This window comes from Berghia stephanieae, chromosome 12, assembly GCF_034508935.2.
Source record: "Berghia stephanieae isolate SIO BIC M18660-M18661 chromosome 12, UCSD_Bste_1.3, whole genome shotgun sequence".
Lineage (NCBI taxonomy): Eukaryota > Metazoa > Mollusca > Gastropoda > Nudibranchia > Aeolidiidae > Berghia > Berghia stephanieae.
In genome coordinates, this window is record NC_088371.1 from 39834090 (window position 1) to 39852231 (window position 18142).

At 39.7% G+C, this 18142-nt stretch overlaps 1 protein-coding gene across 1 annotated transcript; it reads right to left on the bottom strand.

Annotated features, from left to right (window-relative positions):
• Positions 1 to 7209: 7209 nt before the first annotated feature.
• LOC144957469 (uncharacterized) lies at positions 7210 to 14638 on the bottom strand. The gene is made up of 3 exons (XM_078888754.1): positions 13648 to 14638; positions 11042 to 11226; positions 7210 to 9550 (listed from the first exon to the last, which is right to left on the bottom strand). The coding sequence occupies exon 3, from the start codon at positions 8918 to 8920 to the stop codon at positions 7829 to 7831; it is 1092 nt and encodes a 363-aa protein (XP_078744880.1). The 5' UTR covers positions 8921 to 9550; positions 11042 to 11226; positions 13648 to 14638; the 3' UTR covers positions 7210 to 7828.
• Between the last annotated feature and the right edge of the window lie 3504 nt (positions 14639 to 18142).

The following is an 18142-nucleotide window of genomic DNA, read 5'->3' on the forward strand; positions in this document are numbered from 1 at the left end:
AATAGACAGTGGCAGGGACTCAGTGGTTATAACACAAACAGGTGGCTAATAGTACTGATGGCAGGGACTCAGTGGTTTATAACACAAACAGGTGGCTAATAGTACTGATGGTAGGGACTCAGTGGTTTATAACACAAACAGGTGGCTAATAGCACAGGTGGCAGGGACTCAGTGGTTTATTACACAAACAGGTGGCTAATAGCACAGGTGGCAGGGACTCAGTGGTTTGTTACACAAACAGGTGGCTAATAGCACAGGTGGCAGGGACTCAGTGGTTTATTACACAAACAGGTGGCTAATAGCACAGGTGGTCAGGGACTCAGTGGTTTATTACACAACAGGTGGCTAATAGTACTGATGGTAGGGACTCAGTGGTTTATTACACAAACAGGTGGCTAATAGTACTGATGGTAGGGACTCAGTGGTTTATTACACAAACAGGTGGCTAATAGTACTGATGGCAGGGACTCAGTGGTTTATTACACAAACAGGTGGCTAATAGTACTGATGGCAGGGACTCAGTGGTTTATTACACAAACAGGTGGCTAATAGCACAGGTGGCAGGGACTCAGTGGATTATAACACAAACAGGTGGCTAATAGTACTGATGGTAGGGACTCAGTGGATTATAACACAAACAGGTGGCTAATAGTACTGATGGTAGGGACTCAGTGGATTATAACACAAACAGGTGGCTAATAGTACAGGTGGCAGGGACTCAGTGGATTATAACACAAACAGGTGGCTAATAGTACAGGTGGCAGGGACTCAGTGGATTATAACACAAACAGGTGGCTAATAGTACTGATGGCAGGGACTCAGTGGTTTATAACACAAACAGGTGGCTAATAGTACTGATGGTAGGGACTCAGTGGTTTATAACACAAACAGGTGGCTAATAGCACAGGTGGCAGGGACTCAGTGGTTTATTACACAAACAGGTGGCTAATAGCACAGGTGGCAGGGACTCAGTGGTTTGTTACACAAACAGGTGGCTAATAGCACAGGTGGCAGGGACTCAGTGGTTTATTACACAAACAGGTGGCTAATAGCACAGGTGGCAGGGACTCAGTGGTTTATTACACAAACAGGTGGCTAATAGTACTGATGGTAGGGACTCAGTGGTTTATTACACAAACAGGTGGCTAATAGTACTGATGGTAGGGACTCAGTGGTTTATTACACAAACAGGTGGCTAATAGTACTGATGGTAGGGACTCAGTGGTTTATTACACAAACAGGTGGCTAATAGTACTGATGGTAGGGACTCAGTGGTTTATTACACAAACAGGTGGCTAATAGTACAGATGGCAGGGACTCAGTGGTTTATTACACAAACAGGTGGCTAATAGTACTGATGGTAGGGACTCAGTGGTTTATTACACAAACAGGTGGCTAATAGTACTGATGGTAGGGACTCAGTGGTTTATTACACAAACAGGTGGCTAATAGCACAGATGGCAGGGACTCAGTGGTTTATTACACAAACAGGTGGCTAATAGCACAGATGGCAGGGACTCAGTGGTTTATTACACAAACAGGTGGCTAATAGCACAGATGGCAGGGACTCAGTGGTTTATTACACAAACAGGTGGCTAATAGCACAGATGGCAGGGACTCAGTGGTTTATTACACAAACAGGTGGCTAATAGCACAGATGGCAGGGACTCAGTGGTTTATAACACAAACAGGTGGCTAATAGTACTGATGGCAGGGACTCAGTGGTTTATAACACAAACAGGTGGCTAATAGTACTGATGGTAGGGACTCAGTGGTTTATAACACAAACAGGTGGCTAATAGCACAGGTGGCAGGGACTCAGTGGTTTATTACACAAACAGGTGGCTAATAGCACAGGTGGCAGGGACTCAGTGGTTTGTTACACAAACAGGTGGCTAATAGCACAGGTGGCAGGGACTCAGTGGTTTATTACACAAACAGGTGGCTAATAGCACAGGTGGCAGGGACTCAGTGGTTTATTACACAAACAGGTGGCTAATAGTACTGATGGTAGGGACTCAGTGGTTTATTACACAAACAGGTGGCTAATAGTACTGATGGTAGGGACTCAGTGGTTTATTACACAAACAGGTGGCTAATAGTACTGATGGTAGGGACTCAGTGGTTTTATTACACAAACAGGTGGCTAATAGTACTGATGGTAGGGACTCAGTGGTTTATTACACAAACAGGTGGCTAATAGTACAGATGGCAGGGACTCAGTGGTTTATTACACAAACAGGTGGCTAATAGTACTGATGGTAGGGACTCAGTGGTTTATTACACAAACAGGTGGCTAATAGTACTGATGGTAGGGACTCAGTGGTTTATTACACAAACAGGTGGCTAATAGCACAGATGGCAGGGACTCAGTGGTTTATTACACAAACAGGTGGCTAATAGCACAGATGGCAGGGACTCAGTGGTTTATTACACAAACAGGTGGCTAATAGCACAGATGGCAGGGACTCAGTGGTTTATTACACAAACAGGTGGCTAATAGCACAGATGGCAGGGACTCAGTGGTTTATTACACAAACAGGTGGCTAATAGCACAGATGGCAGGGACTCAGTGGTTTATAACACAAACAGGTGGCTAATAGTACAGGTGGCAGAGACTCAGTGGTTTATTACACAAACAGGTGGCTAATAGCACATGTGGCAGGGACTCAGTGGTTTATTACACAAACAGGTGGCTAATAGTACTGATGGCAGGGACTCAGTGGTTTATTACACAAACAGGTGGCTAATAGCACAGGTGGCAGGGACTCAGTGGATTATAACACAAACAGGTGGCTAATAGTACTGATGGTAGGGACTCAGTGGATTATAACACAAACAGGTGGCTAATAGTACTGATGGTAGGGACTCAGTGGATTATAACACAAACAGGTGGCTAATAGTACAGGTGGCAGGGACTCAGTGGATTATAACACAAACAGGTGGCTAATAGTACAGGTGGCAGGGACTCAGTGGATTATAACACAAACAGGTGGCTAATAGTACTGATGGCAGGGACTCAGTGGTTTATAACACAAACAGGTGGCTAATAGTACTGATGGTAGGGACTCAGTGGTTTATAACACAAACAGGTGGCTAATAGCACAGGTGGCAGGGACTCAGTGGTTTATTACACAAACAGGTGGCTAATAGCACAGGTGGCAGGGACTCAGTGGTTTGTTACACAAACAGGTGGCTAATAGCACAGGTGGCAGGGACTCAGTGGTTTATTACACAAACAGGTGGCTAATAGCACAGGTGGCAGGGACTCAGTGGTTTATTACACAAACAGGTGGCTAATAGTACTGATGGTAGGGACTCAGTGGTTTATTACACAAACAGGTGGCTAATAGTACTGATGGTAGGGACTCAGTGGTTTATTACACAAACAGGTGGCTAATAGTACTGATGGTAGGGACTCAGTGGTTTATTACACAAACAGGTGGCTAATAGTACTGATGGTAGGGACTCAGTGGTTTATTACACAAACAGGTGGCTAATAGTACAGATGGCAGGGACTCAGTGGTTTATTACACAAACAGGTGGCTAATAGTACTGATGGTAGGGACTCAGTGGTTTATTACACAAACAGGTGGCTAATAGTACTGATGGTAGGGACTCAGTGGTTTATTACACAAACAGGTGGCTAATAGCACAGATGGCAGGGACTCAGTGGTTTATTACACAAACAGGTGGCTAATAGCACAGATGGCAGGGACTCAGTGGTTTATTACACAAACAGGTGGCTAATAGCACAGATGGCAGGGACTCAGTGGTTTATTACACAAACAGGTGGCTAATAGCACAGATGGCAGGGACTCAGTGGTTTATTACACAAACAGGTGGCTAATAGCACAGATGGCAGGGACTCAGTGGTTTATAACACAAACAGGTGGCTAATAGTACAGGTGGCAGGGACTCAGTGGTTTATTACACAAACAGGTGGCTAATAGCACATGTGGCAGGGACTCAGTGGTTTATTACACAAACAGGTGGCTAATAGTACTGATGGCAGGGACTCAGTGGTTTATTACACAAACAGGTGGCTAATAGCACAGGTGGCAGGGACTCAGTGGATTATAACACAAACAGGTGGCTAATAGTACTGATGGTAGGGACTCAGTGGATTATAACACAAACAGGTGGCTAATAGTACTGATGGTAGGGACTCAGTGGATTATAACACAAACAGGTGGCTAATAGTACAGGTGGCAGGGACTCAGTGGATTATAACACAAACAGGTGGCTAATAGTACAGGTGGCAGGGACTCAGTGGATTATAACACAAACAGGTGGCTAATAGTTTTTTTTTTTGTTTTTTTTTTGTTTTTAAGAGTTTTACGGCGCTTGCAACACATTTAGGTCATATCAGCGCCAGTAAAAAGGAAGAAAATGGGATAGTAAAAAGTTATAGAATTACAATTAAAGCACCCAAGAGAAAGTAAGACAAAGGGGAATGGGAACAAATAGGGATCAGATGTAGATTCCAAGAGCATACCACCAATGTACTTAGTTTGAGATCACCTATGTCTCATCCGGACACAAGCACAAAATCCAACAAAGAGGAATACACTCAAATGCTTACATTATACATTAAAAATAACAAATATAATAATACATAACAGAGAGATGATTTACAAGGAAAAAAATATCATCTCCCAAAACAATAACTATGCATTTGACTGTTTCCCTCTCAGTAAGGCCAACATGCCGGGGCCAGGACAAAACCAAGTAATCTCATTCCAAGACAAAGACAGGAAGCAAGTTGGAAAACAGATATAGAGGGATAGAAGACACAGTAAGTACCTCCCTGCCCACTATGGGAGGTCAGGAACCCCACCCAGGGTGGCTAATAGTACAGGTGGCAGGGACTCAGTGGATTATAACACAAACAGGTGGCTAATAGTACAGGTGGCAGGGACTCAGTGGATTATAACACAAACAGGTGGCTAATAGTACAGGTGGCAGGGACTCAGTGGATTATAACACAAACAGGTGGCTAATAGTACAGGTGGCAGGGACTCAGTGGATTATAACACAAACAGGTGGCTAATAGTACAGGTGGCAGGGACTCAGTGGATTATAACACAAACAGGTGGCTAATAGTACTGAATTAGGTACAAGTAAAACGAATGACAAAATCAAGACATGTAGTAGGATTGCAATATCCGTAACAACCAGCAAGGAATACAATTTAATATTGTAACAAAACATTTAAATTCAAAATAGAACAAACATGGACATCGAACCTGAAGGCATAAACCAAACGTCCATGCCAAATACTTCATGAGAGAGAGAGAGAGAGAAAATAAGTAGGTGTGAAATATCTGTTCAATCTTACAGTTATCGTTTAACATTATAACAAGTGTAACTAAATGACAAATTGCCATATTTATGGACAATAAAGATCTATTATTATTATTATTATTATTATTATTATTATTATTATTATTATTATTATAAGAATATCACCATTGCAATGCACGGTTCATCAGTAATATAAGTGAGAAAAAAAAAAACACATCAGACAACACATCAGAGGCACGATGACACACCTTGACTTGGGACTTAGTTCCCCCCCCCCCCCCCCCCTCATTCCAAGTTAGCAACTGCACACCCCTGCAGCCACGCAGTCCTCGGCACGTAGGTACACCTTGACTAGGGGAAATGTGAACTTTGTGCAATACTAGTGATTATTTAAAAACATGCACAAAATTTACATACATATGAATTACTGTCAGGCAAATGAATGCAAACATTGTGGAACCAACGGATACAACGAAGACATCTTGTCCAGTCAGTTGGCCCACTGCTAAGCTCTCTTGGGGAATCCTCTAATCTACAGAGGGGTGAGAATGACTGGTCACAAAAAAGGAGGAAATTTTTCTTCCTGAAGATCATGACCCATCCATGCGACCATAACCTATAAATTTGAATTTCACTAAAATTTACTGAGATTCAATCCAAAATTTGTCTCACAGCAATTTCTGACACGACTCGGTGGAATTTCAAAAGTTGAAAGTGTAATTACATTTGGTGGTTGTAGTAGGGACGATAATGTGGTGGTGGTTGTAGTAGTAGTGGTGGTAGGGATGAGGTGGTAGTGATTGTAGTAGTAGTGGTCGTATGGATGATTGTGTAGTGGTGGTTGTAGTAGAAGCGGTGGTAGGGATGATGTGGCAGTGATTATAGTAGTAATGGTCGTATGGATGATTGTGTGGTGGTGGTTGTAGTAGCTGTGGTAGGAATGATGATGTGGTGGTAGTTGTAGTAGTAGAGGTGGTAGGGATGATGTTGTGGTGGTTGTAGTAGTAGTGGTAGTAGGGTTTATGATGTGTTGGTGGTTGTAGTAGGAATGATGATGTGGTTGCAGTTGTAGTAGTAGTGGTGGTAGGGACTATGTGGTATTATTCGTTGTAGTAGTGGTGCTAGGGAGATGGTGTGGTGGTGATTGTAGTAGTAATGGTATTAGAGATGATGATGTAATGGTGGTTGTAGGGAATATGATGTGGTTGTAGTAGTAGTGGTCTTAGAAATGATTGTGTGGTGGTGGTTGTAGTAATTGTGATAGGAATGATGATGTGGTGGTAGTTGTAGTTGTAGTGTTGGTAGGGATGATGTGGTGTCACGAGTATTTTGTAGTAGTAGTGGTGGTAGGGATGATGATGTGGTGGTTGTTGTAATAGTAGTGGTGGTAGAGATGTTGATGTAGTGGTTTTGGTGAGTGTTTTTTATTCAGTGATGATAATAATAGCAATTTGTCAAAAAGGAGGAAAATGTCTCTGTCTATCGATCAAACGCAAGCAAAGTGTAAAAATAACAGGAACATTGTTTTGTATTTGTATTATGTAATATATTACATTTACTAGTATAAATCCATTCTTATCCTTAGACATAAATTGCCTTTTTGTAAACATTTAATGAATTGTCCTTTCCACATGTTAAAGGCCTACAATGTTATTCAAATAAAAGGTCAGAATGTGTTGTTTTGTTTTGATTTTTACTTTATAAGGCAGGCTACAAAATCTTTGTTACCGAAACCGAGTGGTTAATCCGCTTATAAACAACCCACGAATCTCTCAAATTTAAAGCTTAAGTCCAAAGGTAAAAAGAAAGAAGAGTAAACTAAGCCAATCACCATTACTTTATTCTAATACATATATTATCTCTGTACAACCAGATGATGTAATGGATGGTTGTGAGAGAGAGAGAGAGAGAGAGAGAGAGAGAGAGAGAGAGAGAGAGAGAGAGAGAGAGAGAGAGAGAGAGAGAGAGAGAGAAAGAGAGAGAGAGAGAGAGAGAGAGAGAGAGAGAGAGACCCATTTGTCTCTCCCCTTCCCATCAACTAGCTAATCAAACAACAACACTGGTCTTCTATATCAACTGTGACATCTGGTGCCATTCTGTCTGGCCCGACGTCATAAAAACGGGACCGTCACCAAAGTTCACGAGACTGAGCACAGGTGTCAAAATATGACATAAGACATAATGGTGATTTTGTGGTTTTGAGGAAAATGCTTCAGCTTGACACGGCAAATTCAGCGGAAAATATGAGAAATTCTCAAAATCCGTGTTTGTTTATCAAAATAAACATTTGAAAAAGGAGGAATTGTGATGGGGATGGGCGGAGATAAACTACCATTTAGGCGGAAATCCGCCTTTAAGCGGAAGATTCTCAGCCCTGCTACATTCATTTTTTAAATTCCTCTTTTTCTTTGGTAAGCCTAAAACAGTAATGCCAAACCCTTTTGGTCTTCCTCTCTTTCCTAACTTTGTTGGTGGTTTGATATTAAAAAGATCTGTACCCACCCTGTCTGCCCCATTACAATCAGTCAAACAAAGCTCCAGTAACTCCCGCTACAACACCCCCACATTCAGCACTGTCACAGCTGAGCGTCTCAACAACCCCTGACTTTTCTACAAGTACATCTACCACAGGAACTTCAAAAATATGACCATCTACACTACCTCGCCCTTCTACTACAACACTGTCAACAACCCCATCCTGTGTATCATCAATTTCTGCTCCACTTGCACCACATAACCCTATCTCGTCACTACTAGTACCGTCTAACACCATCTCCTCACCGTCCCCTCCACTTCCACCTTGAACACTTACTACATCTGCTACAATCACCTCACAATGCCTTGCTTCTTCCACAGCACTACACCCAATATCAGAGTCAATTATGCTAAACTCCTTGCCCTGACTTAACTTCAACTCAAACACATTCAGCAGATCTAGACAATACCGTAACCTGTCCTCACCTAACTCTACTAGAAGGTGAAGCAATCTATCAACCTGTGGCTTTGCGAGTCCATAGCGGTCTTTCTTTTCCATGGCACATGTGCACCAATCAAAAGAAGAAACACTAGGGAATATATCTACAGATTGCTGTTGCACATTGCATATGTTATAGCCAATGTGCCATCTCTCATTAAAAAGAGACAGCAAAAGGGGATCTTCTCCTTTGTCCCGACGAACAGAAATAATGTGCTTACAGGGCAACAACATGGAGGTTGAAGTGTGGCATGTGCAAGTCAAACCATCAACCTCATTGCAATCATCAATATTATCCTTGTTATAAACATAAGCAACAGAGTCTAAGTAACTGATACGATAATTAACAGCTTTTTGAACTTCTGAGACAACAAGCTTAAGCGCATGGGGTGTAATATGTTTTTGAATGTCAGGGAATTGGGATGACGATTTCTTGGTAATATTCACAAAACTCAAATGAGCAGTCTCTTCCAGTAAACTCTCATAAAGAAAAAATATTTTCTTAAAGCATACATCAAGGGGTGCTGGGGACTTTATGACAGAATTTAATTTCTGGTGATAGGATTCTATCTGGTTGTTAGTTGTATCCCCAAAATTAATGTGCTCAGCTCTGGCATAATGCACCCAGCACTCACGCATGCCGTCCCAGTTGTCCAAAAAGTACTGGGAAAAAGTCTGATGGAGTGTCAGCAGTCTTCCTTGAGCTCATTATATTGTTGTAAGCTCTTGGCATTGCATAGCTTCTCCACCATCAGCCTTATTCCCATTTTTACATTAGACTCAGCCTGTAAACTGTCAATTTTTTTTTTGAAGGCCTTCTTAACATGAAACAAACACAATTCTCACAACGCGTCGGGAAACACTTCCTCCAACCTCGCCACCTCATTTAGGTCTTTGTCCACCAAAAAAGTTTTAATTGACGAAGAGCTTGGATTGTGGTCCTTAAATTTTGTGAAAATTTCCGTCAGCATCGACGAACTTTCGTTTGTTATTAAGGCAAATCCACATAACCTGCTTCTGGAATTTCCATCCACAACTAAAAATGACAGCAATGGCATGTCCCTGTCATTTACACAATACGTGCATCAACAAGAACGTGTTCCGGAAATTTCCTGAATGTTTCTCTCATCTCTGACGACTGGACAAACACATACTGAAGAACATTTTCTTTATTAATGCCGTAATCAGACACAAGACCTTGACTCGCAACCTGTCCAGTTCCACTGCCAACATCTGGGCATCATTGCCATTAGAGGCAGCCTGTTTTTCCTGTTAAGTGATATAAATAGAATTTAAAAATTATCACGGATCGGGGTACAACAACAACAAAAAAATTAAGCATAATTCATGAAAACATGATGGATGATTACTTTTAGAAAAATTAAAAGAAATAAATAGGGGGTGTTTACATGATACATTCAAAACAACAAATGTAAAAATTCATAACGGTACAGACAGATGATGTACAATCTGTCCCTCCATGAAACCGCGACGCTTGTAGCCGCAACGCGGCCGCGATTTTTCACTGTTACCGCAATTTTTTTGCAATGTTCCATGCTCTGGAGTCAAATATAATCATATAATGCTAAACATAGGAAAATACTACTGCCACCGTCACACAAAACTATTTTAAGATTTCGTGAGTAGCTTCCCTTGACAACACAGGAAGTAGATAATTCATTGTTTTCAATCGATTGACTCATCTCGGCAATTTATCATCCTCTAATAGGCTTTTGTTGGATTTGTGCCGAAATTGAGTTTGAGTTGTATGAAAAAAAAAAATCGCCCATGATGTTTAATAATTCAGCAAAGAATGGTTCCAAGACAACAGCCCGGGAACGACATAGACAATTTCTGGGACGTAACTTTTCTGTGATACATGTAACATCGTTTTAGATCATCAGAGAAAGGCTAAATTAACTTGCTCCCCTCGATCTCGTTACTCCCGAGTTCCACTGTATCATTATGATGTATAGATGTACTTGGAAACATAATAATAATAATAATAATAATAATAATAATAATAATAATAATAATAATAATAATAATAATAATAATAATAATTTTTTAAATTTATGAGCTTTTCTACCACATAATTGTTAGGAATCCATGCATTTGTGTAAAAGTGTTGTTTTTTTAATTTCAAAATCTCCTGGTGGCATCTCCTGTATATACCTGGCATATTATTTCTTTTCTATGTATGCAATGTCAATATCAATGTAATTTAACGTAATCCATGGACACAATACTGTATAATACATACCAACTCAAATTGGTGGAATGTGCTTGTCAAGCAAGAATAAATTATTGTGCGCTGTTTATTGAAAACAATGTTTTAAATTTGCAAGTATTCCTAGCAATCAGTTAAAGATAAAGAGACTTCTTGAATGAGGCAATAGAAAATTATCACGGAGTCCAAAAATTGTTGCGACTACCCAAAGTTTGTTGCTAAGAGCCAGTGACTTTTGAATAGAATGAATTCTGACTCTGGGGAAATTTTCCGATTATCCGGAGTGGACTCTATTATACAATCATTAGAGTATAGCCAACATGGTGTAAAATGAATTCTAAAAAATAAATAAATTTTAAATATTGAACTTTTATATATGGGGGCAGGCAATCATAGGAATAGGATCTCACAGAGAAGAATTTTAAGTTGCTCTGATCAGTCTATATATTTATCAACATTATGTCTGGTGCCAATAATGTCGTTGCAAAGCGGTTGCATTGTAAACAAATGAGAAAAATGAAATGACTTACTTTCTGACGCACTGCTTTCTTAATGTTGTGAACATCTTGCATGATGACACGTTTCCCTGTCAAACGAACCATTTCTCTCCTCAGGTCTTTAGGAGGTACATTTAACTTGATAAGTTTCTCCGCTTTTCTCTTCTCTGCCTCATTCAGCTTCCTCTGTTTTGCATATCTCTCAAATATATCTGTAGCTGTGAGAGAAGAGATAATTTTCGTATTCTGTACAATACAAAAATAATGTGCTCACTTGACTCGTCTCTAATCATAACATGTATGGTAATTTTCTATGGGAACTCAAATCTTGAAACTAAACAAACCGAATATATAGTTTTACAGAATCCGGTTAAAGGTACCAAACTCAAACATAGAAATCAGGTTGAAAAAAACCCCTCAAAATTAGGAAACTACTGTTATACCTGGATACCTGGATACCTCTGTATAGAGCTTTTAGACTTGGTGTAGTCTCCTTCGCTCCTCCTCATCTATTAATGATTGGACCAATTTTTATAATTGAACTTGTTTCCTAGGGTGTTGCTTATCTCCAACTCTGCTTTGAATTTATTCAAATTTTTTGCTGATACTGTGGTTTCTTGTAGTTTATTCCAGTTATTTACAATTCTAGATGAAAAAAAGTTCCTTCTTTCATTTGTTTTAAAACGTTCTTTTTTCAGTTTCTTGCTGTTTCCTCGTGTCTGAATGTTCTTGTTTGGTTTAAGGAATCCTGCCTCTACCCTGTCTATTCCCTTTACTATTTTATATGTTTGGATCATATCTCCCCTTCTTCTCCTGTAATCTAAGGTCGGGAGATTTAATTCTTTCAATCTCTCACAGTATGTTTTGTCTTTCAGGTGTGTGATAAGTTTTGTTGCTCTCCTTTGCACTCTTTCCAAACAGTCTTTGTCTCCCTCAAACTTCGGATACCATATGCAGTTAGCATATTCCAACTTTGATCTAACCATAGTCTTGTAGATGGTAGTCATGTGTTTTGTTTTCAGATTCTTGAAATTTCTTTTCACTATTCCGAGTGTTTTACTAGCCTTAGATTGAACATCTTTAATTTGCTTCTTGAAGTTTAGCTTCCTATCAATAAATACTCCTAGGTCTTTTTCCCCATTGGATTTCTGCAGGGGTTTTTCTTTCATTATATAGTTTGCTTCTCTGTTGTTTTTTCCTAGGTGAAGAACTGCACATTTATCTACATTGAACTCCATCTGCCATATTTCGGACCATTCTTCAAGCTTTTTCAAATCTTGTTGTAAGGTGTTTGTTTCTTCTTCTGTATTAGCTACTCCATAGAGCTTAGTATCATCGGCAAAGATTTTACATTTAGATGATAGATTGTCTGGTAAGTCATTGATATAAATCAGGTCCCAGTACACTTCCTTGTGGAACTCCACTTGTTACCAGTCTCTCTGTTGATGCTGTTCCATTCACTATCACTTTTTGTCTTCTATCTTTGAGGAAATCTCGGACCCATTTGACTGTCTGATCATTAATTTGATACTGTTCCAATTTCCTGATTAGGCGCCAGTGTGGAACTTTGTCAAATGCCTTTCTGAAGTCGAGGTATATGACATCTAAATTGTTGCCTAATTCCAGGTCTCTCGTCCAGTCATCCATTGTTTCAAGTAGGTTTGTTACTGTAGACCTTCCCGCCATGAAACCATGTTGATCTTTGCTGAATAGTTTGTTCTTGGTCATATGATCAACCATTTCTTCTCTAATCAGCTGTTCCATGAGCTTGCAGACGACAGATGTCAGGCTCACTGGTCTGTAGTTTTCTGGATTTTTTCTGTCTCCCTTCTTGAATATGGCTGTGACGTTAGCTTCTTTCCATTCCCTTGGTAGTCTTCCTTCTTTCATCGACTGGCTAAATATCTTGGTTAGGGGTTCTACTAGCTGCTCTGCTAAGTTTTTTAGGATGTAAGGATGAAGTTTGTCAGGTCCAGGTGATTTACTCTCCTTTAGGTTTTGTAGTCTCTTCATTACTCTCTCTTCAGTAATCGGCCATTGTGTAGTATCTATATTACTTCTTTTAGCAATATCTGGCAAGTTTTTCTGGTTCTCCACTGTAAAGACACTTGCAAAGAAGAGATTTAGCACATCTGCCTTGTCTTCATCTTCAGATGCCAAAGTGCCATCTTCTTTTTTTATGTCACAGGTTCCCTGTCTTGTCTTCATTTTACTGTTTACATAACTCCAGAATACTTTAGGATTTTCTTTCGTTTCCTCTGCTATCTTGTTCTCATACTTGGTTATATTTCATGTAAAAGATTGAATACAAATTTCCATAACTAACAAATATCAAAATTTCAGTTTTGGTCATCTTAACTATAAATTCCTTCTCGATGTATGGTTTATCCCGAAGAAGTGGCAATTTGAATACAAGTCCAAAAAGCATCCCTTGGCTATTCGGACCTAAATTCAAAAGTAATATGCTTGTGCAATCATAGAAGCCAAGGCCAGATTCAATAACAGCCTCACACATGATGATTGTACACAAGAAGCATTTGAGACGGAGTCCGAATCACCGCAGCCATATCCCAACACGACACCGTAATGACATGATGGTCAAATAGAAATTAATAATTTAATGGATAAAAAGTACTTACAAATCTCATGATTGTGCACTTATTTAAGTAAGTTGCTTGATAACGATCTTCGACCTGTCCTTTCTGTCCAAACATGCATAGATTTTTGCTTCACATGTTTGCTTATTGGACCTGTGGAAATAAAATGGTCTATACTACAAAACTTGCCAATAATACTGCCCGCTGGACAGCAGTTCTAATTTAGGTCCACATCTAGTCATCTAGATCTGACATAGAAATCTAAATCTAAAATCATTCATACTACGCCTTACACTTACAAGTATGTATAGTGACAAGGATTTGAATCCATTCACACCAATACATATCAATCTCTGGACATACAACAAAACATATTCATGTGAATATGAACTCTCCAATTCACGAAATATAAACAGAACTGAGAAATATCCCCACAAACCAGGGCTCGAGTAGCTCAGTTGGTAGAGCACATGCTTCATACACACAGAAAGAAACTGAGATCAGTCATTCAGTTATTAGTGAAGTTGTGATAATGTTCATACACTTCCCCCCAGTGATTGGATTTGGATAGGTGGGTCTGCTGTAACTGTAAGATCTAGATGAAAGTACTTTGTGATTGACTAGCGTCCAAAAGAAGAAGTAATTAATATTAAGGCTGTCATTATTCTCCGCCGGGCGGAAAATAGTCCTTTTTATTTTCCGCCGGGCGGAGAATAACATATTTGCTTATTTTCCGCCGGGTTTTTCAAGTTGATCTTTGAGACTTAGCGGACTCCCATAATCTGACCTTCGTGGTGTAGTGTAAATAATCTGGTCGTTATTTGCCCCCCCCCCCCCCCCCCCCCCTCCCTCGTTATTATTAGGGAATCAGTGGGTGATAGCGGTGGCGGTAGACGGTAGGAAATCAGTGGGTGATAGCGGCGGCGGTAGACGGTAGAGAATCAGTGGGTAATTAACCAGTAGATTTGAGACACACTTCAAGTTCAAGCTTGCCGGACTAAAATAATTTGGAGAATGAAGGGAGTTGACTTAACTCTGCTCTTTCTCACTGCTAGTTGTGTGATTAGTTCTCACTAGTGTTGCTCAATCAGACTACAAACGTTTGTGGGGAAGATTTTATGTCACTGATTATTGTGATAAGTTTATGTTGTTGTTAGTGTTTTTTTATGGTATGACTGTCGTGTCTCGATCAGGCTGTTGTGAGTAATCTTCATGTTGTGTTTGTTCACTGTCTCCCGCGTAAACGTGACGTCATCGTGTCTATCCTATAAAAGCTTGTGACACCCTTCATTCTTTTCTCTTCGACACCAAGCCTAATTCTAGATCGACTATTTTGCCTATCGTTTGTATCTGACAGATCCGATCCGCCATACTATGTTTTAGAATTAGACTGTACCGGGACGATTCCCGATGTGCTTTTAGAGCATTTTTAACCGCCCATATGTCCTCTACATAATATATGGAGAACGCCCACTTCGGTGGAGACTTTTTCTGAACTTTTCCCTTTATTTTACACATCGTGAACGAGATTGGGAAATCCGTTCACGACACGTTAAAGGTTACACATCGTCTGTGCTGTGATGGGAACAAATAACCACTATGTGTCTATAGCGCTGGTGGTAGGGCCTCAGTGGGTACTCTACTGTGTGTCAAATACCCCCCCCCCCTTCCCCATCATGGTAAGGATGCAGTGGCCTTTAGTAATAGAGCAGGCGGTAGGGACTCAGTGGCTAATATTATTGATAGGATGGTGGCTAATAGAACTGGTGGTAGTAGAGACTCATTGGCTAATACTGATAGAGCTGATGGTAAGGTCTCAGTGGACAATAGAGCTGGTAACAGGGACTCAGTGGCTAATAGGGCTGGTGGTAAGGACTCAGTGGCTAATAGAGCTGGTAGTAGGGACTCAGTGGACAATAGGGCTGGTGGTAGGGACTCAGTGGACAATAGGGCTGGTGGTAGGGTCTCAGTGGACAATAGAGCTGGTAACAGGGACTCAGTGGCTAATCGGGCTGGTGGTAAGGACTCAGTGGCTAATAGAGCTGGTAGTAGGGACTCAGTGGACAATAGGGCTGGTGGTAGGGACTCAGTGGACAATAGAGCTGGTAGTAGAGACTCAGTGGACAATATGGCTGGTGGTAGGGACTCAGTGGCTAATAGAGCTGGTAGTAGGGACTCAGTGGACAATAGGGCTGGTGGTAAGGACTCGGTGGACAATAGAGCTGGTGGTAAGGACTCAGTGGCTAATAGAGCTGGTGGTAGGTAAATAACTAAGTATTTGTTGCAATTCAATATTCTTTATTGATCAACAATACAGAAACAGGCTTAACTTAATATAGTACCTGTAAATAAACCCAAATATAATAGAACAGTTAGAATATCCTCTAGTAGGGACTCATTGGCTAATAGAGCTGATGATAAGGATCCAGTGGCTAATAATAGGGCTGGCTGTAGGGGCTCAGTGGACAATACCTGTGGTGGGGACCAGTCGCAGTGACTAATACTGTCATGGCAGTTTTTTTGCATTGCTTGCGGCCGCGTTGCTGGCCGCAAAAAAAAAAAAAAAAAATGGCAAAAAAAATCCCTGATTTGCATTGCGGCCGCAAACTTTGCAATGTTTTGCACAAAAAAAAAAAAAACATAAAATAAATAAATTTTAAAATATTTAGTGGGGACCAGTGATGACAATCTGGGATTTTAGGATTTCTTCATAAATGTTCCGTTGTTTTTGTCATGTCAAACATTTTCTATGCCTTCTATCATTTTTGACACCTCTGCCCAGTTGCATGAATTTTGGCGACAATCCCTTATTTATGACGTTAGTCTAGACACACTGGCGTCAAATGTAAAAAGTAGCACAAGACATATGGTGGCCATAGATGAGAAGATGATCGAAAGGGAAAGGGATGGAGCAAATGGGTGTAGTGTAAATATTTGTGTACTTTTTAGCTGTAGCATGATAGTACATTTGACGATTTTATAAGTTTTATAAGCGTCTTTTTTAAATTTTTCTTCTTTTTAATTTTATTTTTGTTTGATTGTTCTGAATTTGTTAATAGAATTCATTACAACTTGTGTCTAATTATAACACAATTTAAAAAATAAATTAAAAAATCAATTCACAAAGTATTCTTGCATTCTCTCTCTCGCTTTCTCATGTCCATATTTGTCTCTCAGCCACCCTTCCTCTATCTTCATATTGTGTTTATAGATATTTGGTAATAGAGAGATATATGTACATAATAGTAAGTTAGGCTGATCGATTTAAGAAATGATTGTTTAAATTTATAGGCTAATTTAAATTTGCTCTATAGATGGAATATGTTTTGCAATTGATTAAAGATAGATGTAATAGCACTGGAGATCAGAACTAAGCAGTCAACCTATATGTCACAACTGGCAGTGAATACATTTTATTATGAAAAAAAAAAATTATCTCACGTCTACAGTCCGCTTAAAACAAACCCTCATCTGAGCTAGGAAATATTTCACCTTAAAGGAGAACCTGTAGTCAAAAATCCATTTTTTATCGCAGTGCCAATATTGGTATTCCCCTGTTATTTCAGGTGGTAGGAGGTCAAATTTGATGATTAACACACATACACACACACAAAAAAAGAAAAAAGCTAAAAACAAATGTGTGGCTATGTGGTCTTATGGTATGACAGACGTTTTCGGATCGGAAGGTCCTGGGTTCGAACCTCGATCAGCGCATAGTTGAGTCCTTGGAAAAGGCTCTTTACTCACATTCTCTCAACATACTCAGGTGTAAAAGGAGTACCCGGCTGTTAACAGTATTGTCTTTGTCCAAAAAAATTGTAATATCGCATAACAAGCGTTGCTGTTGACCAGGGCCCCCTTGTAAAGCACTTTGAGCACATTTAGTGGATATTGCGCTATATAAAAAGCTCAATATATTTAAATGTCTTCAATGACACAGACAATATAGGCTAAAATGAGACCAACCCCACCCACCCCACAAAAAAAATAATTTCCGACACTGATGCACAGAAAACCAACGAAATCTTCCAAATTTACACACAATGTTCCCTACAAGAGCTACATCACAATGGAAAGGCTTAGCAAGACTTGAAAAATATACTTAAAGAATTGTTTTTCGATTACGATTGAAAATTTGGCATGGAACGACAAGAAAAAATCCAATTTAAAAATTCATAAAACTAATAAAACTACTAAATTTTAGTTTAGCCCAAAACCAAATCCATCATGATGCAATACCCATCATACGAAAGATTCTGACCAAATTTGGTATACAATCTGATGGGAAACAATCCAGCTATGAATGTCAGAAAATCGAAAATGATATTTTGAGAAAAAAACAAAATGTCTTTATTAATTTGATAAACAAGCTAATTTTGCAGACAACGTCCATCAAAATTTCAAAGTATAATCAATATGGAACAAGAGAATAGTCAAATTTTGTAAATTGATCAATTTCTGAAAAAAAAAATTGTCTAGAAAGAAATGCTGTACAATATTTTTTAATTTCGGCTGAAATTGTGGTGCGGATCGACAG